Raw genomic sequence first — 21,776 nt, 5'->3', positions numbered from 1 at the left:
GGTTTTCAATGGTGAAAAACTGAAACCATTTCCTCTAAGATCAGGAACAAGACAAGGTTGCCCACCCTCACCACTATTATTCAACATAGTTTTGGAAGTTTTAGCCACAGCAGACAGAGGAGAAAAAGAAATAAAAGGAATCCAAATTGGAAAAGAAGTAAAACTGTCACTGTTTGCAGATGACATGATACTATACATAGAAAATCCTAAAGGTGCCACCAGAAAACTACTTGAGCTAATCAATGAATCTGGTAGAGTAGCAGGATACAAAATTAATACACAGAAATCCCTTGCATTCCTATACACTAATGAAGAAAAATCTGAAAGAGAAATTAAGGAAACACTCCCATTTACCACTGCAACAAAAAGAATAAAATACCTAGGAATAAACCTACCTAAGGAGACAAAAGACCTGTATGCAAAAAACTATAAGACACTGTTGAAAGAAATTAAAGATGATACAAACAGATGGAGAGATATACCATGTTCTTAGATTGGAAGAATCAACATTGTGAAAATGACTATACTACCCAAAGCAATCTAGAGATGCAATGCAATCCCTATCAAACTACCAATGGCATTTTTCACAGAACTAGAACAAAAAATTTCACAATTTGTATAGAAACACAAGAGACCCCAAATAGCCAAAGCAATCTTGAGAAAGAAAAATGGAGCTGGAGTAATCAGGCTCTTGCACTTCATACTATATTACAAAGCTACAGTAGTCAAGACAGTGTGGTACTGGCACAGAAACAGAAATATAGATCAATGGAACAGGACAGAAAGCCTAGAGATAAACCCACGCACATATGGTCACCTTATCTTTGATAAAGGAGGCAAGAGTATACAATGGAGAAAAGACAGCCTCGTCAATAAGTGGTGCTGGGAAAACTGGACACCTACATGTAAAAGAATGAAATTAGAACACTCCCTAACACCATACACAAAAATAAATTCAAAATGGATTAAAGACCTAAATGTAAGGCCAGACACTATAAAACTCTCAGAGGAAAACATAGGCAGAACACTCTATGACATAAATCACAGCAATATCCTTTTTGACCCACCTCCTAGAGAAATGGAAATAAAAACAAAAATAAACAAATGGGACCTAATGAAACTTAAAAGCTTTCGCACAGCAAAGAAAACCATAAAAAAGACGAAAAGACAACCCTCAGAACTGGAGAAAATATTTGCAAACGAAGCAACTGACAAAGGATTAATCTCCAAAATATACAAGCAGCTCATGCAGCTCAATATCAAAAAAACAAACAACCCAATCCAAAAATGGGCAGAACACCCAAATAGACATTTCTCCAAAGAAGACATACAGATTGCCAACAAACACATGAAGGGATGCTCAACATCACTAATCATTAGAGAAATGCAAATCAAAACTACAACAAGGTATCACCTCACACCCATCAGAATGGCCATCATCAAAAAATCTACAAACAGTAAATGCTAGAGAGAGTGTGGAGAAAAGGGAACCCTCTTGCACTGATGGTGGGAATGTAAATTGATACAGCCACTATGGAGAACACTATGGAGGTTCCTTAAAAAACTAAAAGTAGAACTACCATACGACCCAGCAATCCCACTACTGGGCATATACCCTGAGAAAACCATAATTCAAAAAGAGTCATGTATCACAATGCTCATTGCAGCTCTATTTACAATAGCTAGAGCGTGGAAGCAACCTAAGTGTCCATCGACAGATGAATGGATAAAGAAGATGTGGCACATATATACAGTGGAATATTACTCAGCCATAAAAAAAAAGAAACTGAGTTATTTATAGTGAGATGGATGGACCTAGAGACTGTCATACAGAGTGAAGTAAGTCAGAAAGAGAAAAACAAATACCATATGCTAACATATATATATGGAATCTAAAAAAAAATGGTTCTGATGAACATAGGGGCAGGACAGGAAAAAAGACATAGACGTAGAGAATGGACTTGCGGACGTGGGGAGGGGGAAGGGTAAGCTGAGACGAAGTAAGAGAGTAACACTGACATACATACACTACCAAATGTAAAACAGATAGCTAGTGGGAAGCAGCCGCATAGCACAGGGAGATCAGCTCTGTGCTTTGCGACTACCTAGAGGGGTGGGTTAGAGAAGGTGGAAGGGAGACGCAAGCGGGAGGGGATATGGGGATATACGTATGCATATAGCTGATTCACTTTGCTATACAGCAGAAACTAACACAACATTGTAAAGCAATTATACTCCAATAAAGATGTTTAAAAAAAAAGACTCAATGCTGATGCAACTGTGGTGAAAGGAACACTCTACCTTGCTGAAAGGTTATAAATCAGTACAGCTAAGAGGCAATTTTCTCTAACTTTGTGTGTCAAGAGCCTTAAAAATGTCCATATCCACCTTCTGCCCCAGTAATGCAACTTTTTAATCTATTTAGCAATATATCAAAATGGAAGCAAACTTTATTTGCAGGAATACTCATTAGAACATTATTTATAACAGAGTCAAAAATAAGAAACCACCAGATGTTCAATAATAGGAGAATTTAAATAATCTACGGCTCATTCAGATAAAATGAGAAACAAATCATATTCTCTAAGGTTATTTAATAATCAAAATGTAATCATGATACTGTAGGTGAAAAAAACAACATATAAGACTGTGTATTATGGGCTTCCCTGGTGGTGCAGTGGTTTAGAGTCTGCCTGACGATGCAGGGGACACGGGTTCGTGCCCCGGTCTGGGAGGATCCCACATGCCGCAGAGCGGCTGGGCCCGTGAGCCATGGCCACTGAGCCTGCGCATCCAGAGCCTGTGCTCCGCAACGGAAGAGGCCACAGTGGTGAGAGGCACGCGTACCGCAAAAAAAAAAAAAAAAAAAACCTGTGTATTATTAGTCCATTTGATGACAATTTTATTTAAAATATACGCATTTACATGTATACATGTATATCTTTTTTGGAGTAGTTGCTCTGTTCTTGTTTTTCTTTTTTTTTATTTTAATATGACTGATATATAATGTTTCAGGTGTACAGCAAAGTGACTCAGATATATATATATATTTCTTTTTCAGATTCTTTTCCATTATAGATAATTACAAGATACTGAATATAGTTCCCTGTGCTATACAGTAGGTCCTTGTTGTTTATTTTATATATAGTAGTGTGTATATGTCAATCCCAAATTCCCAATGTATCCCTCCCCCACTTTGCCCTTTCATAAGCATAAGTTTGTATTCAAAGTCTGTGAGTCTATTTCTGTTTTGCAAATAAGTTCCTTTGTATATTTTTTCAGATTCCACAGATAAGTGATATCATATGGTATTTGTCTTTCTCTGACCTCACGTAGTATAATAATGTCTGGGTCCATCCATGTTGCTGCACATGACATTATTTCATTCTTTTCTATGGCTGAGTAATATTCCATTGTATATATGTGCCACATCTGCTTTATCCACTCCCCTGTCAATGAACATTTAGGTTGCTTCCATGTCTTGGCTATTGTAAATAGTGCTGCTATGAACATTGGGGTGCATGTATCTTTTCGAAATAGAGTTTCCATCTTCTCTGGATATATGCCCAGTAGTGGGATTGCTGGATCATACGGTAACTCTATTTTTAGTTTTTTAAGGAACCTCCATACTGTCCTCCACAGCGGCTGTATCAATTTACATTCCCACCAACAGTGTAGGAGGGTTCCCTTTTCTGCACAGCCTCTCCAGCATTTATTATTTATAGACTTTTTGATGGTGGCCTATGCATGTATATCTGTAGGCAGTAATCACAGATTATTTTATTTCCCTCTTTGTGGCTTTCTATACCTTCCCTATCACAAATATGCGCTAGGTTTGATTGATACTTCTGAAAAAGTTTATGTATTCCTTTCATCATTTTTTAATTGTTTAAAGCAGGTCAGTTGATGAATCAGACCCAATTAAAAGTGCAGGTATCATTATTCACAGTAGCCAAAAAGTGGAAACAACCCATTATCCATCCACAGATGGACCGACATACAAAATGGGGTCCATCCACACAACAGAATATCATTCAACCTTAAAAAAGGAAGGAAATTCTACCATATGTTACAACGTGGATGAACGCTGTAGACATTGTGCTGCGTGAGATAAGCCAGTCACAAAAAGACAAGTTCTGGATAATTCCATTTATATGAGGTATTTAAATTAGTCAAATTCCGAGATGGAAAGGAGAATGGAGGCTGCCAGGGGCTGGGGGGCGGCGGGTGGGGAGCTGGTGCTTCATGGGTGTGGAGTCTTGTTCTGCAGGAGGAAAACGTTCTGGAGAGGGAGGGTTGCTCAAGGATGTGAACGTTCTTAACGCTACTGGACTGCACGTTGAAAAACAGTTAGAAGAGTACATTTTATGACACGTCTATTTTACCACGATTTTTTTTAAGTGCAGAAATATATAAACTGCAACCTTTCATGAAATGGTCAAGCGAGTGTCCGAAGCACATCCTGAACTGGGAGCCTCCGTCGGGGCCGGCAGTGGCGGGGTGGGGGGGGGAGTGGAGGGCAGGGCGAAGGGTCCACCTCCTGCAGCAAGGCGCAGGAACCCAGGGCCTCCGCTGACAGGAGGAGGTACAGATTGTCCCTGCAGGATTTCAGGGAGCGATGCTGGTGGGACTCAGAGCAGGAGGTGAGTGTGCAGAGACGGAGCAGAGGGAAGTGGGAGGGATGCGTGAACGATGCTTGTCACTCCCTTATTTTGCAGACTCCATATTATTTGCATTCTGCAAGTTAATTCATGTGTCTGCAATCCTCCTCCAGTGATTTCAGCATTTTTAACACAAGACCACTGCCTTTTTCCGTGACCCTGAGCTGCATGGCCCTGCTCGCTGCTTTAAAGCACGGACAGGCTCGTTTGCTGGTTACCAAACAATCCCCCTCCTCTTGATCACAGTTAAACTCTTGGCCAAAACAGGTGTTCAGACTCAAGTGGTCCAGGGCTCTGTGGGTAGTCACGGGGTTGGGGGGGGTGGGGGGGTCCAGGTAAGGTGGCCACGCCCCTCCACCAGAGGGAGGTAGCCGCAGCCCCTGAGATCCCTGTACTCCTGGTGAGACCCCCTTACCTCCCCCCACCCCACACTCAGGACCCACACACACACTCTCGGCCTTGACGCTGTCGGGACCCTCTCACCCTGCCCCCCACCTGGGCTCCCATCACTCAGCCCAGGGAGCCGGGACCCCCCGGACACCCCATTCTCTCATCTCTGGGGCAGAGAGCAGCCTGGGGGCGCCCATTGAACACACAGGGAAGGACACACGGGCTGCACCCAGCACCCTCTCCCCAGCAGTCCCATGCTGAGCAGCAAAATCACCCGACCCCAAAGGGACACCCCTACATGTTACTGCTCACCTTCCCCCCACGTCAAGTCCTGCTTCCAGAGAAGCGTGAGTGGGAAATGAGTGCCCTCCCCCCGGGGCTGCTCCCGCAGAGGGTCTGCCTGGCCCCCAAGCCAGAGGTCACTCCACGGTCAACAAGCACTGGAACAGAGAGAACAGCCACCAGCCAGACCCCCGTCTGCAGGCTGCCACAGGAACAGAAGGAAAACCCAGAACCAACGCCTTTCCCAACGCAAGGTGCCCAGTTCCAAGCCTGGCTTGGCCGGGGACCCGCTCCGCAACCTTCCAGAAGCCACGAGTGAAGAAAGAACAGCCCTGAAGGGCCCTCCCACAGGAGACAGATCCGACCTCCCAGATGTCCTGCGGCAGCCACAGGGTGGCCACGTTGGAGATGCCTTCTGGCTCAACTCAAGGCAGAACTTGCCTGACCGAAGAACAGCAGTTCACGCTCGCTGGACCCTCCCTGTGTCCCTCTCTGGGCAGGTCCTCATAATGTCCCCATGTTACAGAGGAGACCGGCCACAGTGGAGGCTTGGAGCCATCACACGGGTCCAGAATCAGAGCGGGCGCACCACCGCCGGCCTCAGGGCTCTTCCCCAACATTCCAGCAGCGCCCACAAAGCACAGCTTTGCCATCTGACATTGTCATTCAGTCATTCAACCGACCAGCGTCAGCAGCCAGGACAAACACAAGGGGCCTCAGCAGAGCTGACCTCCCGGTGGCGGGGACTGCTGACCCTCGTGCTCTGTAACTGGGTCAAGCTTTCACCAATCTGTTGCCAAGTCTCTGGACAGGGCTGCAACTCCCAGCAACAGCAGTGCTCCCGTGGGAAGACAAACCCTACTGCACATCGATCCATCTTCTTCTGAGACTCCCCTGAATGCACTGCAGAGAAAATGGGGACCGCTAGAACCCCTCCCTAGCGACACCCTTCAGGGAAGTGCTTGGAAACACCCGCGATGCCCAAGGAGCTCCCCGCTAGGCCCTAACCACGTCCCCCCACCCGCGGACCCCAGCCTCCCGGGGACATGGCTCTCCCGCCGAGGGTATTTCGTTCGCCAGAATGCACCTCACAAGATCGAGAGAACACTGCAACAGAGGCAACAGGATGCAAGCGAAATTTAGGAAAGATTTAGGCAGGAGTGGGAATGAGCTTGAGCCGGTCCACACCAGCTCTGAAACACCTCCCAGTGCCCGTGAGGACCGTGGTTAGACTGTGAGGTTGGCCCTCACTTACTTTCATCTGGGAAAGATGCCCTGATGCTCCACTGGGAATACAGGGCTGCACCCTCAGCCCCAGCACGGGGCCTGCCACGCACAGGATCTACTCTACAAATACGTGTTGAGCCATCAACAAATAAGTGAATGAGTCAATGACTCAATTAGTATATAAAAGGCATACACCGAGCTATTAGCAGTGGTTTTCTCTAGGAGTGAGATTGGAAGGGAAAACTTCTAGTCGTACCGAATTCATTGACTAAAGATTAATTCTGTCACTTGAACCTGTCCTTGGCCTAAGAGGGCGCAAAGGATTGGGGTCTAGGCTGCAGGATCACCGGCTCTCAGCGGCAGCGGGAAGCCCTGTCCCCCTCGCTCCCTCTCTGCAGGGGACCGCGGTCACTCCGGGAATCTAGAAGCCACGCTCCCAGACTTGGGGAGGGCAGGCCGTCAGCACAGCCTGGGAAGCCCGGGGGGAGAACCCCACCGCTACACAAGGCGGTTGGGCTTGGGGTGTGGGGCCCCACACGGGACCTTGATGTTCTTTGCTGAGATGCAGCACCGGCAGGTCGGGGCTGGGGAACCACCTCAGGTAGGTAAGTAGAGGGCGGGCCCAGGGACACACCAAGCTACGGGAGGCTGCCACGGGGCAGACGGGCAAGTCAGTTCCGCGGACAGCACTGCCGAGCTGGGTTTAACAGATGACGAAGCCGGGGCTGGAGTCAGCGGGCTGGTGGGTCAGGCAGGGCGGGCTGGCCCCAAGACTGCCCTTCAGGGCACAGAGCTGGCACAGCGATGCTCGACATACAGGAGGGAGGGAGGATGGGATCCCGGGGAGCAGCGGCAGTGAGCCAGGCCAAGCAGGGGACAAGGGGTGATTGACAGCAGTGAGCCCCCTGCACTGACTGCCCAGCACGGTGCCCAGGGCGCCCCTCACCACCCCTGCCAGCCAGACCTGCAAGGCTGCCCCACTTAACTAAAACCGCGTGTGAACCTGCAGTGACCTCAGTCCACATTTCAGTGGAAAACAACTCACTCCTCCTGTGTTGTGGCATTTTCCAAAGGAACAAATATCCGAGTCCCAACACGGCACCCAAATATAACCAAACCCTCTGCAAACTAGACAAGCGATCCCCGGTTCCCAGCACCACGGACGCCAGCACCAGTCCCTGCCTGGGCCCTCTCAGGGGCATAAAACAGTATCCAGCCAAGATACCCTTTTTCAAAGAGTGAGTCACAAAAGCCCGTAAGATCCTGGGCAGAACTGGTAACGGAGACAATAACCGCTGTAAGGGCTGAGCAACAGGGTCTCGGGGACGGAGGGGAGGCTGCCCTCGGCCCCTCCCCCGAGGAGCAAGCGGGGCTCCTGCACGGGAGATGGCAGCTCCTGCCCGCCCGCCAGACCGATTCTGGCCATTTGTTTTTAAACAACAACAACGTAAACTGTCCTTCATCTTTGCCATTTACAGACACCACCTGCATCTATTAAAAGTGCCCAGTGCCAGCCGCTCCATTCCAGGGAGGCAAACCGGAGGCCAGAGGGGCTCAGCTCTCCCGAAAACACGAACTTCTGGATCCAGAGCTGAACTCACTCTCCTTGGATCCAGAACTCCTCTCTGTAGCGAAGCCCTTGACTCCCACCGTCCGACCTGAGATGCTGAGAACAAACGCGGGGCCTGTCTGGGCATCTGAGCTTCTCCTTCACCTTCCAGGAGGGACACAGAAGCAGGCCCGAGCTCCGCTTCTGTATTTTCATGTTTTATCTGCAGTTCTACTGACACCCACTGGTGATGGATACACCTCAGGCCTCGAGAACATTCTGTTTAAATTCCCAGAATCCCAGGTCAGAAAGACTCACAGAAGCTGAGCTCCCCGCAGGTGCGCACATAGATGTCTGATACCCGCGTAGTCACAGCGGTGCTGACAACGCCCCCATGACCAGTGGGAGGGGGGCTCAGAGCCGGATGCAGGTTCCACCCTCTCAATCCCAACAGCACGACCAGGAAGGAGGTTCTCCCTCTGCCTGCCTGTAACTCTTAACTTCTCCTCCCTCCCTCTTGGGTGAACACAGGCGCATCGCAGAGGGCAACACGGCTGCCTACGGGGGGCTTCAGGAGGGTTAGAGCTTGGCGACCCACGGCAGATCCAAACCTGGGACCCCCTCCATCCCCCGCCCAGGACATGCTCCTGTTCACGGTTAGCTGGTCATTTCTCATGTATCATCGTCTCTTCTCCGAGACACTGGAGAAACAGTGACCTCGTGATGGTGATGACCACCGTGCACCCGTCCCAGGAGTTCATGAACTCAGATAACAAGACCACAGCGCCCAGGCCACGCGCAGGGACATCGTCACCGAGACAAACACTCTCCCTCCTGGAGCTGAGCCGTCTCTTTGGGTCCTGAGTGTCTCTGTTCTGAGCCAAACACTCTGCACCTCCCAGATCTCCTCCCCAGCCACTCACACCCAAAGCCACATCCTGCCCCTCCTGGATGGGAGCTGCAGCCAGCCCACCGAGACCAGAGGTTCCAGCAGCCCCAGGTGGGGAGGCTGGCGCGGTCCCTCCTCCTGGATTCTCCCAGACGGCCAGGCAAAAAGCCCCCAAGCGTACTCAGAGGGAGCATGAGACCGAGGAGGGAGGCCCGTCGGCAGGACCTGAGAGGAGAGCAGCCCTCACAGTGACTCGTGGCTGTGAAGGGCTGACCCACACCCACCAGGAGAATCAACTTCTAAAACACACCCAGACACAGCCCTGAGCCTGTCCCGTGAATTTCAGTTCCAAAGTAATGGAGCAGTTTCACTCACAAGTTGAAAGGCAGAACAGCCCAAGTGTCCATGCACAGGTAAATGGATAAACAAAACGTGGTCCATCCACACTGTGGGGCACCATTCAGCCTTAAAAAGCAAGGAAATTCCGACACACAGAACAACAGGGATGAACCTTGAGGACATTATGCCCAGCAAAATAAGTCAGTCACAAAAGGACCAATGCTGTAGGGCTCCACGCCTAGGAGGTCCCTAGAGGAGTCAACTCAGAGAGACAGAGAGCAGAAGGGGGGGGCAGGGCTGGGGAGGGGAAGGGGAGTCAGCGTCTAGCGGGACAGAGTTTCCGTCTGGGACGATGAAAAGGCTCTGCAGGTGGACGGGGAGGATGGTTACACAACAGCGTGAATGTACCTGATGCCCCTGAACTGCACACTTGACAATGGTGTTTTAAAACAGTAAATTTTATGTTATGTCTATTTTACCGCAATTAAAAACTGATAATAATTAAGCCACTGATATGGTGGCCCAGAAAGGGTGGGATCTAGCAACAGTGGTTTTTCTGGCCACAGTCATACAGACACGGGCTATTTTATCTTATGACAGCATTTCTCAAGGAGAGAAGGCAGAGACGACCTGAGGGATGTGAGGTGTGTTCAGGAAGGGGCCGCGAACGAGACAACACTACTGCCCACCCCCCTCCTCCCCCTCCCCCCACCACCAGGCTGTTTGCTGGGGGGCCCAGCCAGCCCTCACCCCAGTTCCTGCAAGGTCTGACCATGAACTAACAGAGACTCACCAAGTGGACAGAAACAGAGGAGCCCTTACCCGATTCTCCATGAGCTGGAAGGAGACCAGGTATCTGCTGCAGACCAGACACCAGAAGGTTCTCGGGAAGAAGGTGGAACACGGGCTCCAGGAGCGGGTGTGGCTTCAGCGTGTACTGCAGGCTGCAGTTCTCAATGAGGGTCATGTGCTTGTTTTCTGAGGGAGAAAACACCTCCTGTGACAGCCTGAACCAAGGCACCTTCGGTCAAACCGACCAATAAACTGAGCATCTTGGAAAAGAATTCAACAAAGAGGAAAAGTATTTTTCGAGGGAGACAAGGGAATTGCTCTGTTTGCTCAGCCAAAGAGCAAAAAAGAATCAATCCTTAAATAACTCTCACTGGTAAAATTGCAACGAAAGAGGTACTTGTTTTTGATCCGACATAATAAAATCTCTCCGCTCACCTCTTCCCCAAGAGCAGTGAAGTCAGGCATCGCTTTTGCTCCCATAATCAGAGGGAACCTAGAAGGTCCTCTGACCAGAGGCCTGCATCCCTTTCAGTCTCAGCCTTGCATCCGTCAAGACCCACAAAGCAGCAGGACTAGGCCCTGGGTGGCCAGTGGCCTCCAAGACAGAGTCCTGTCCTCAAGGAAGGACCATTCCTCTGGGGTGACTAAGACGCAAGCATGCCGACATCCATAACACACAGGAGAACGGGATCCGAACCCCAAGGAAGGTTCGGATAACGTGCTAGGGGAAGTGGGAAGAGGGAAAGCATCCTGGAGAAAGGAACCACTGGGAAGAGCTCAGATACAGAGCACTCGGGAAAGTGGACAGAAGGGCGTCAATAGAAACTGGGTTGGGAGGGACCACAGACATGCCCTCAACACATTCCCATCAAATGGTCCATCTTGCCTGGGCTTGATTTCCTCCACTGATAGGGGACTCACCACCTCCTGAGGCGTGCTTTGTGATTTCATAAGAAAAGAACTAAATATTCGTTAGAAAAACAAAACTACATTATCGAAAACCAGATTTTTAATATCTAACCGCTCCAAACATGGGATGTGCTTACTTTAAAATGTTAAGTACCCTGAAAGGCACTCTGCTACATGGCTGGCTGGTGAGCATGCTGGTACAACCTCTATGGAGGGCAAACAGGGGAAATAACACAAAACTGTGAATGCACAGGCCCTCAGACCAGCAATCCCACTTCTGGGAGTTTACCCTACAGATTCACGTGCACACTTGCAAAATGGCAGATGTCCACTGCAGCAAAGCCTTCAACCCTCTGTTCTCACAGAACTGCCCCAAGGGTCCATTTGGGGTGGGTTGGTTCAATCACAACAGCAATTCAATGAAATACCACACAGCTGTAAAAAGAATGAGCACGGGGCTTCCCTGGTGGCGCAGCGGTTGAGAGTCCGCCTGCTGATGCAGTGGACACAGGTTCGTGCCCCAGTCCGGGAAGATCCCACATGCCGCGGAGCGGCTGGGCCCGTGAGCCATGACCGCTGAGCCTGCGCGTCTGGAGCCTGTGCTCCGCAACGGGAGAGGCCACAACTGTGAGAGGCCCGCGTACCTCCAAAAAAAAAACAAAAAAAAAACAGGGATCCAGAAGTCCATACCAATATGGACTCAACGGCCGAATCAATCAATTAATCCATCCGCGAGGGAGAAGGGAGGGTTCTGGACAGTAGAAAGCCATGTGGGGGAAAGGCATTCAGTACTTTGAATGCTGGGTCATGTGACTGCATTATCCATCCAAGAAAAACAGCCCCGCACTTTTAGAAATGCCCCTGAGATGATGAGCTGACAGCCTGTGGCGGTCCGTCCCCAGGCCCCCCTCACACGGCCGCAGCTCCCACACCCTCCACCAGCGCCCAGATCCGTGGGCCTGGAGCCAAACTGGGGGCTGTGTCTGCTGCTGGAAAGGTGCTGAGTCCAAGGATACTTCAGGAGAGGAAACGCTGGCAGGTTAATGATTAAATTCAATTGCGAAATAACCTAAAAGCCAGTCTGTATCAACAAAACCAAGTTTCTGACCGACTGTTCCTCTATCGTGAGATTTTCACCAAATTCAGAGGGAGTGGATGGGTCGGGGTAAGCCTGGGTTTTTCACACAGGCTGGGTGCCCATCGTGGAATCTGGGCAACATCGCAAAGAGACAGAAAGTCTCCACCACCCCGCCCCCCGCCAAACAGGCCCACCTCCACCGCTTGGCCCCCGGCCACACTCCCGAGGGCCAGCAGAGCCAACATAGGCCCCTGAAACAGCCTGTTAGCCCACCCCCCCGCTTCACCGCACGCCCTTCCGCCTACCCTCCGCACGGCCAGCAGACAGGGGCCGCAGGTCCCTCCCACGGGTACCCTGATGGCTCGGGAGGAGAAGCCACAAAGGCAGGGCGGGAAGCCCACTCTGCCCTAAGGCCGGCCGCTCCACGCGGGGCCCATGCATGCCAGGTGCTCCTGCAGATGCCACTCTCATTTGGCACCGCTGGACACCCTGCTGTGTTGAAGATGACCCACGGACTTTGCGGTCAAAGGCTTCCTGGGACAGCCGGTGGGCAGTGATGGACAGCAACTACTTCACGTGGGGGCAAAGCTGCTACCCCAGAGGCAAGGAGGCCAACAGCCCTCCCACCAGGTGGCCCCCATGGGGTCGTCTTCACACGGCTACACCATCCTTATAGGCTCGTGTGTCTCAGATCTTCAAATTATGTCAGAACTCCAAGCCCAACGTTACACGTTCCCCAAATCTATTAACAATTCAGCTAAGCTGATGGGGTTCTAGCGCTCAGGGAAGTCATACGACAGACAGGTGCTGCTGAGGACGGACGGTAGGAGCAGGCCTGGCCAGGCCTCGTCCCTTACGTTCTATGGGGTCCTGGAGAAGCGGGTGCAGGAGGGCTCGGGGGCTGCCGTGATACAGTCTCAACCTGCAAAACAAGACCCGTGAGATGCAGGTCAGCATCTTGCATTTACTCATGGGATGTCAGCTATGCTTCTCAAAAGGAAGGCCTTGGGGACCCCAGCACCACACCTCCAGGAGCTTTCTCGACCCTCCATGGGAAACAGACAGCTGAGGACGGCATCAGATCCGCGAGCCCTCAGCACTCGTGGCCAAGCATGTCCAGCACACACACAGCACGGCCCGAGTGCAGCCTGAGAACCTCAGCGCTAGAAAACAATGCCTGGGGAGTTGGTCATGCTTGGAGATGTCCCAAGAAAACAACGCTTGAGGGGTTTCCACGATTGTGTGTCTGGAGTGGTGGTTCTCAACCCGGGATGATTTTGCCCCCGTCGGGATGTCTGGTAAAGTCTGGAGATACTTTTGGCTGTCACAGCTGGGCGGGGAGGGGGCTGCCTGGCATCTAGTGGGCAGAGGCCAGGGGTGCTACGAGACCTCGTACACTGCATGGGACAGCCCAAAGTGTCCGCGGAGCCAGGGTTGACAAGCCCCGATCTACAGTGACAACGCAAACCCCACCACGGCTGAAATGACCACACACCATCTCATCCATCCGGGCACGTCCAGCTCCTAATGTAACAGAGCCTGGCACAGAGCGGACCCCCAGCCAGTGTTTGCGGAGTGAACACCTACTGCTCCCTGGGCGCCTGTCTGGGAGGGACCTACTGTTTATACTCCGGACCCTTAGGAGATGGGCGCTGCACTGAAGATGAATTCAAAGAGTTTAAACAACGGGCCTAAGACCCCACAGGAGTAAGTGACGGAGCAGGACTCAGCCCTTGTCCACCTTACATCAGATCCCACCCCCGAGGCCAAGGCCTGTCCCGCTCCCGCCTGGAGAACGATGGCTGGGCTTATTCAGAAACAGCAAACCCAGTTACAGCCCGAAGCAAAAATACCACCGGGAGACTGTGATGAACACACATGCTGACAAATTCAGAGCTTTCTAGTCTGGACAAATAATGAGCCGTTAAATCACCACAGAAAGACGCCGGAAACCCCAGCGACGGGGAAAATGGGGCAGATACCGTTTGTCCTGGGGGGCAGACGTAGGAGATTCCGAGTTGTTGCTGAAGATCCGAAGGATTCCAAACCCACAGGACAAAGCCTGAAGGGTCCCGTCCCGTCTCCTGCCTTCAGTGACCACTTCTACCACAGCCACGATATTAGGATGGTTCAAGGACGTGTGAAAATAGAAGGGCTGCAAAAGAGAAGCCAGGGACGGACTGAACGCTCTCGAGCTGCAGAGAAGAAACACGGAGGAACGCGGGTGCGCCCCCTCCTCGTCGTCACGTCAACGCCACAAACACGCCGCGCGGGGAGCAGCATCCCTTCCAGGCGCCAGAGCAGAGAAGGGGCCCAGTGAGCGAGCCCCTCACAGCTCCTCCTTCCAGGGTGCCCAGCATCTGGGACATCAAACTATTTGCTTCTCCTCTGGGACCTTCCCATCCACAGAAAATGCCGAAAGACCCAGAGCCTCTGGAGAACAAAGGGGCTGGGGCAGCCTCGTGCCCCACGCCCATCACCCGGGAGGACCACGAGCCCAAAGACGTAAGTAGCCCACTGCACCCACGCACCCACTGAGCTGTTCCATCCAACACCGCCGTCAAACTGCAATCACAACTTGCCAGTATTGACTCTAATCCCTGTTTTGTGTGGAAACACGAGGCTGCACCCGAATGAATTTTATTTAAACTAAGCAGGTGGCTTCCCTGGTGGCGCAGTGGTTGAGAGTCCACCTGCCGATGCAGGGGGACACGGGTTCGTGCCCCGGTCCGGGAAGATCCCACATGCCGCAGAGCGGCTGGGCCTGTGAGCCATGGCCGCTGAGCCTGCGCGTCCGGAGCCTGTGCTCCGCAACGGGAGAGGCCCCAACAGTGACAGGCCCGCGTACCGCAAAAATAAAAAAATAAAAATAAACTAAGCAGGATCCTCAGTTCGGAGCCCAACTAACTTCTTTTCATGATGAATATTGCTGTGGGATTTTTTTTTTTTTTTTTGCTGCGTTGGGTCTTCGTTGCTGCATGCTGGCTTCCTCTAGTTGCGGTGAGCGGGGGCTACTCTTCATTGCGGTGCGCGGGCTTCTCACTGCGGTGGCTTCTCTTGTCACGGAGCACAGGCTCTAGGTGCGAGGATTTCGGTAGTTGTGGCATGCGGGCTCAGTAGTTGTGGCTCGCAGGCTCTAGAGCGCAGGCTCAGTAGTTGTGGCGCACGGGCTTAGTTGCTCCGCGGCATGTGGGATCTTCCCGGACCAGGGGTCGAACCCGTGTCCCCTGCATTGGCAGGCGGATTCTTAACCACTGGACCACCAGGGATGTCCCACGGTGGGATTCTTTATTATACGAGTTGTGAACCCAAGCCAAGTAGATGATACTCAAATTGCTCCTAAAAGGTTTCCCACTTGCAGCCTCTCCATCCTCTAAGGTACAGATGGCAGCCCTCACTCTCACCACAGGGAGGGGGGACATGGGCGGGTCAAATCCAGCTCCCATCGCTGAGATGCACCCTCCCAAGTGGGAATGGAAGCACCTTCCCTCTGCTGCTGTTTTCCGATCTCCTGAAATCCAAAGCAGCTGCTCTCAGCTCACAAACGTCGTAGACACAGAAGACAGAAATGGAGGCACTAACTGGGCTTGCGAATCTATGGGCAACAAGCGTCCCAGAAGCCCAGGTCAGCGCTGACCTGAGGCTCTGGACCCGAGTGGTCCCTGGAACCCAGCATCCTTGTTGGGGCGAAGCCCAGGTGTAGAGTCACCAGCAGAACACAAAGGCCACCCTCCCCCCAAGGCAGGGCCAGGCCGGGCCGGGCCGTGGCAACGTGACTTAAACTTAAACAATCCCCCATTAACGAGTCATTACCATGGTGTCACCGAGAAAACGTTTACTGTAATCACAGACTGTCAGCCCAGGATAACAGAGAGACACATTAAAACATCAGTCATGAGATATAAATCGTTATTCTATTATCTTTTATTGCAAAATGATGAAATAGTGACCACTTACAGCTGACAGGCAGTTGGACCAAGAGAGAATTATGTTTCCGTTTCCAAGACTCAAGAACTGTTTTAAAAAGGCCTGCTGTAAAGTCAAGTTTGTCATTATCTCACCTCTCATATGTACACCTGTGCATATCAGTTTTATGAACACTACCCACTTTTCCTCTTGGCAGTGAAACAAACATTGTCAGCTCTGATGCAAAGAAGCAATAAGCCTCCAGCTTAGAGGTCACCTTGAAATCCTTTGCCTGGAGGTGGTGGACCAGCTGCTTTTGGGACGTCCCACATGTGGACTCATGGCTGTTGCCTCTCCCTTTCCTTTACCACTGAAAACGATTATTCTGAGACCAAACCGACCACGGAGCCCCCTGGTCTGTCTCCAGAGACCCCACTTTCACCAGGAGGGTCGGCCTTGGAAGCTCCGTGAATCACAAGGCGACACGAGGTCTGAGGGTCTCATCCCATCATTACTGCTGGTTAAGGACCGATGCTTTTCCAAACGTTATTTATTGCCCCTCTAGTGTGGGCACAGCGCATGCTAAAGAATTTCTAAGGAACCTAGAAAACGCGATCCAGCCCTCAAGAAGTTCAAAGGTAAAGGCTAGATTAGGCAGGTAGAAAATGCACACCCTGCCCAGGGCCGACCAGCTCGGAGGGTCGGTGGAAGCAAAAGCCTCCTGGGATGAACCACACAACTCTGCGGCTTCAACCCGTGTGTGCGTGTGTGTGTGTGTGTGTGTGTGTGTGTGCGCGTGTGTGTGCGTGCGTGTGTGTGTGTGTGTTTGGGGGGGGTCCCCAGGAGGGCCAAGTCACTTGGAACCCAGGCACTCCCCCACCCCCAGCCCCGTGGACTTGGCCAGACATCTCAACCGCGGTCAAGCAGCACTGCAAACAAGCCCTCCAGCGTCAGGACGCCTCAAGAAGGCTGTGCAGGATGCTCGCAGATGCATCGGCTGCCACTGCACGATTGAAAGCTAGAGTCAAGCCCATCCAGTTACCTGCGAGAGAAGCCGCGGGAGATGGCAGAGTGGGGCTCTGGCTCTCCCCCGCATCACATCTCACTCAGCCACCCCTGACAAGGTGCCTCTCTGACAGGAGAAACAGATTAATAAATCACAAAAATGCTCCTGTCTTAATGCCTTCATCTTCAGACACACGGACACCGCTTTGCCTCGGGGCCCAGATTCCATTTTCACCCACACGATTGGGCCTCAGATGATGTGCCTTCATGGAGAGGTTGCAGCCTCGCGTCCCCGGCCACACCTCCGCTTGACCTGCCCTAAGTGACACGTGCTCTTCGGTCCCAGGCTGAGGTCAAGGCCACAGGAGAGAGATCAGAAATTAAACTAGTGCCTTCCAAACCATTTTTTTTTAATAAACCTTTAATAGGATGTCTTCAGGAAGGTAAATATATCACAAATCCTTCCTGCAGCCAACATCTACCAGCTCAACCTTCCACTTGAGGCTCAGAGCAGTTTCCTGCACACAAGCCACCACAAGACTGAGTGCTCCAAGCACAGTGAACTCGCCAAGCAAAGTTGCCAAGCATCTGGGAAGATGCAAAATCTCTAATTCCGAAGTCAGAAGCTTCTGCTCATCCGGGGTGGGGTCCACCATTATCCACAGGAAGGGACACAGCCCTGGAGACAGTCCCCCACCAAGAGAATTATCTGGCTCAAAGTGTCCGCGGAGACAGGGTTGACAAGCCCCGATCTACAGTGACAACGCAAACCCCACCACGGCTGAAATGACCACACACCATCTCATCCATCCGGGCACGTCCAGCTCCTAATGTAACAGAGCCTGGCACAGAGCGGACCCCCAGCCAGTGTTTGCGGAGTGAACACCTACTGCTCCCTGGGCGCCTGTCTGGGAGGGACCTACTGTTTATACTCCGGACCCTTAGGAGATGGGCGCTGCACTGAAGATGAATTCAAAGAGTTTAAACAACGGGCCTAAGACCCCACAGGAGTAAGTGACGGAGCAGGACTCAGCCCTTGACCACCTTACATCAGATCCCACCCCCGAGGCCAAGGCCTGTCCTGCTCCCGCCTGGAGAACGATGGCTTGGCTTATTCAGAAACAGCAAACCCAGTTACAGCCCGAAGCAAAACTACCCCCCCAGGAGACTATGATGAACACACAACAGCATAAGCTGACAAATTCAAAGCTTTCTATTGTCCCCACGTGGTTAAATTGTCCCCACAGTTAAATCACCACACAGTACAACTAAATCCCACTGCTGGAAACATCATGGAGAGATATCCTTTGCCCTTCTATTCATTCACTCATTTCTATCCCCTTCCTACCACCGTCCATTCCTGGCTTGGTGTCCCCGGGGACTGGTTTCTGTTGAGCTGGAGAGGAGAGAAGCCCTCCTCGGGTGACACGGCTGAGGCCAGGCTCTCTCCGTAGAGACGGTGCCCGGGAGTGATACTGGATTCCTGCTTTGCAGATTGTTTGCATCAGGAGCAGCTCTTGGAACATGTGAGAGGTGTAAGGAGAGGGTAAGGCACGTTCAAGAACCCGGAGGTTAACCAAGGCACGGCAGAGCCTCCCAGAGTTTCGTTTGGACACGCTGACATTCCCTGACAGCCTCCACTTTTTTTTTTTTAATTTTATTGAATTATAGTTGATTTAAAATGTTGTGTTCATTTCTGCTGTACAGCAAAGTGATTCAGTTATACATATATACACATTCTTTTTTATATTCTTTTCCCTTATGGTTTATCACAGGGTACTGAATATAGTTCCCTGTGCTACACATTAGGACCTTGCTGTTTATCCATTCTATATACAATAGTTTGCACCTACCGACCGCAAACTCCCAATCCTTCCCTCCCCCACATCTCCCCCTTGGCAACCACAGGTCTGTCCTCTGTGTCTGTGAGTCTGTATCTGGTTCGTAGATAAGTTCACTTGTGTCCTATTTTAGATTCCACATATAAGCGACATCATATGGTATTTGTCTTTCTCTGTCTGACTTACTTCACTCAGTACGGTCATCTCCAGGTCCATCCATGTTGCTGCAAATGGCATGATTTCATTCTTTCTTATGGACAGCCTCCACTTTTAAAGGGAGTCACCTTACTCTCATTACTCTGACAAACAAGCACGTCCAGCAGCCGGTTGCTCTCGGTTGGCGATGGGACGAGGAAGCAGCCCAATTACCTGTGTCTCCCGGAGGCCAGGGATCCGCCTGTGACTTCAGCAACACCTCGGGCTGAGATGGGCTCAGGAGGAACCATCTCCTGGTCCGGGTTCCGGCTGCCTGTGAAGAACCACTAGGATTCCTGCCAGTCACTTGCATACAATAAATAAAGGAGGAGAAATGAGCCTGTCACTGAAAGGCTGAGTGTGGTTAGTTAAGGAACGAATCTAAGGGAGAATTATGTCCATCTCAGAAAGAAAGTGTAGGAACTGCACGGTACTTTGTCCTCCCGGATTTTTTTTTTTTAACTTATCTATTTATTTTTGGCTGTGTTTGTTCGGTCTTCGTTTCTGTGCGAGGGCTTTCTCTAGTTGCGGCAAGCGGGGTCCACCCTTCATCGCGGTGCACGGGCCTCTCGCTATCGCGGCCTCTCGTTGCAGAACACAGGCTCCAGACGCGCAGGCTCAGTAGTTGTGGCGCACGGGCTTAGTTGTTCCGCAGCATGTGGGATCTTCCCAGACCAGGGCTCGAACCCCTGTCCCCTGCATTGGCAGGCGGACTCAACCACTGCGCCACCAGGGAAGCCCCCCGGATTATTTTTTAAAGGTATCTTTTGAGAGGTTGAATGAATGATCAACCGTCTCAGTGCAAGTGAAGGGCAATTCCTCTCCACTGAGGATGGTCTCGAAGGAGAGCACCTAATTCTGAGTCAGAGCTGAGAGGCCCAGAGCTGGTCCCCTGGGCTCCGCCAGGCAGAGCCGAAAGGCTGGGACAAGAGGGGATCTGAGCGCAGCATGAGGAATTCATCACTCACAGAAAGAAACACCCAGCTCGGGCTCAAGGAAGGACTTCTTTTTTCCCGTCTTTCCTCAGGACGTTGTTTGCAAAGTAATAAAACAACATCTTCTTTCAGGGCTACATATTACAGCGACAACTCAATCAAAACCCAGAGCCCACGCGGTTGATTCAGGAATCCGCGTGTAGGCGGGACAGCCACGCCGATTCCAAAGATGGTCCCCTGCTACTGGCAGCTGGCGACCTCCCGTCGTATCACCCCCAAGCCACGGCTGATCGGCAGAACCAGAAAAACCCAGGCAATTAGTAAAATCAGAAGAAGATCATCACCAAATTTCAGAATCACCTCAAAACAGGGCAAACTGTGTTTCTCTCTATTCCCATAGGTATGGACGCAGGGCTTTGCTCACATGATGAGGCCGCAGAACCAGTCCCTCCTGCCTATCGAGGCCACCTTGGGAACGCCCCACATTTCATGTAAACACGTACATACACGTATGCACGCAGGTACACACACGTACACGCACACACGGCAAAGGGGGGTTCTCTTTAGTTAACTAAACTCTGAACGTCAAGGGTGGGAGGAAAGCGCTGGGCAAGGAGGATGCTGCCGAGTGGCTCATCAGGATGGGCGTTCCTGGGGCACCACTGACCTCTGCTGCTCGCCTTGGGCATAGCAGCTGGAGCACAGCTCTTCCCTGAGCAATTCCGTGGCTCTGACACCAGCTCCCAACCAGAAATGCTCTGTTCACCCACACCAGCCTTGCTGCGATCTCCACTTCAGTAACTAAGGCTGAAGGGTGCAGGTTCTTGCAGAAACACTGAGGGCTGTGGTCCTCCCTAACACACGGCCCCGTCCACATGCCCCACTCGGCAGAACACGAACGATGGAGCGGTACTCGGCTCCCACAGCTCAGGTCAGACCTGAACTGTGAGCTGAAAAGGCCTGAGACCCACAGCTCCCAGGACACAGGGACACACGAGAAGCCCTCTCAGGCACGGACGCTAAACCCTGGATGAGTCCAGAAGGGGGAGCGGCAGCTCTGAAGGCTTCCTTGCAACGCGACCTCCACTCTGCAGGGCTCACAGTCACCCAGCTGGTGGCGGGACAGGGCAGGCCCTCCGGGCGTGGCCTGTCAAGGCTGTGACAGCCACTGCCATGGGGAAAGCCACGGAGGGAGGGCTCATCTCGGGACCCCAGTGGCAGCCAAGCGCCGCCGTGCTGACTTCAGAGCATAACCATCCCCTCGACATGGCAGCGCTTCCAAACGGAGCCTGCAGGGCCCCTCCGACACCCGGGGTGAAAACGAGGCCCGAGAACAACCCCTGCGGTCAAGGCGGGTGTCGCTCACGGCCTCTGACCTGCCGGATTGCTCTTCAAGGCGGAGAGATGATCTACCGACCTCCAGAGGCGGATGGCGGGGACGAAACCACACCAAGGTGCTGGGAGCCAGCCTCTCCCGTGGAGACTCCCCAGGAGAGGACCGTGTGTCACCATACTAACTGTCACCCCACCGGGCTTCCCGGGGCCTGACTGTCCACCCGAGAAGGAGAATCCAAACAGCCCGGCCCTGGAAGGCTCCCAGCAACATCGGGGCCACTGCGCTCCTGCCCGGGCCTTGACCGCCCCAAGTCAGAGGCGTGAAGGCGACTCCCTGCCTGAGCTGGGACGGCACCCTAAGCAGCCACCCAGCATCACTCCCCAGTTTACAACACGTGGCCTTTCTCTGCGGCCAGACTCTAAGGGGCACCTCACAGGCCGTC

At 51.9% G+C, this 21,776-nt stretch overlaps 1 protein-coding gene across 9 annotated transcripts in view; it reads right to left on the bottom strand.

Moving 5' to 3' along the window:
- NPHP4 (nephrocystin 4) overlaps window positions 1-21,776 on the bottom strand; it is a 137,712-nt gene that overhangs the window by 98,486 nt on the left and 17,450 nt on the right. For 6 of the 9 annotated variants that reach the window (XR_002648075.2, XM_022598816.2, XM_022598817.2 and 3 more), the window contains 3 exons: window positions 14,099-14,271; window positions 12,974-13,038; window positions 10,160-10,315 (listed from right to left, as the gene is read on the bottom strand). The exons of 1 other annotated variant lie outside the window; for it this stretch is intronic. Coding sequence is in view for 7 of the 8 variants with exons in the window: in XM_022598816.2 (XP_022454524.2) it covers window positions 10,160-10,315; window positions 12,974-13,038; window positions 14,099-14,271 (394 nt within the window). In the remaining variant the exon portion in view is untranslated. The remainder of the gene's footprint in view (window positions 1-10,159; window positions 10,316-12,973; window positions 13,039-14,098; window positions 14,272-21,776) is intronic. 2 more of the 9 variants (XM_022598820.2, XM_022598822.2) reach the window with 2 other exon arrangements.

The sequence above is a fragment of the Delphinapterus leucas genome, chromosome 1 (genome assembly GCF_059928025.1).
Source record: "Delphinapterus leucas isolate spDelLeu-1000000601 "Yukka" chromosome 1, BTC_Dleu_Yukka2, whole genome shotgun sequence".
Taxonomy (NCBI): domain Eukaryota; kingdom Metazoa; phylum Chordata; class Mammalia; order Artiodactyla; family Monodontidae; genus Delphinapterus; species Delphinapterus leucas.
This window is presented reverse-complemented; position numbering and strand designations above follow the sequence as displayed.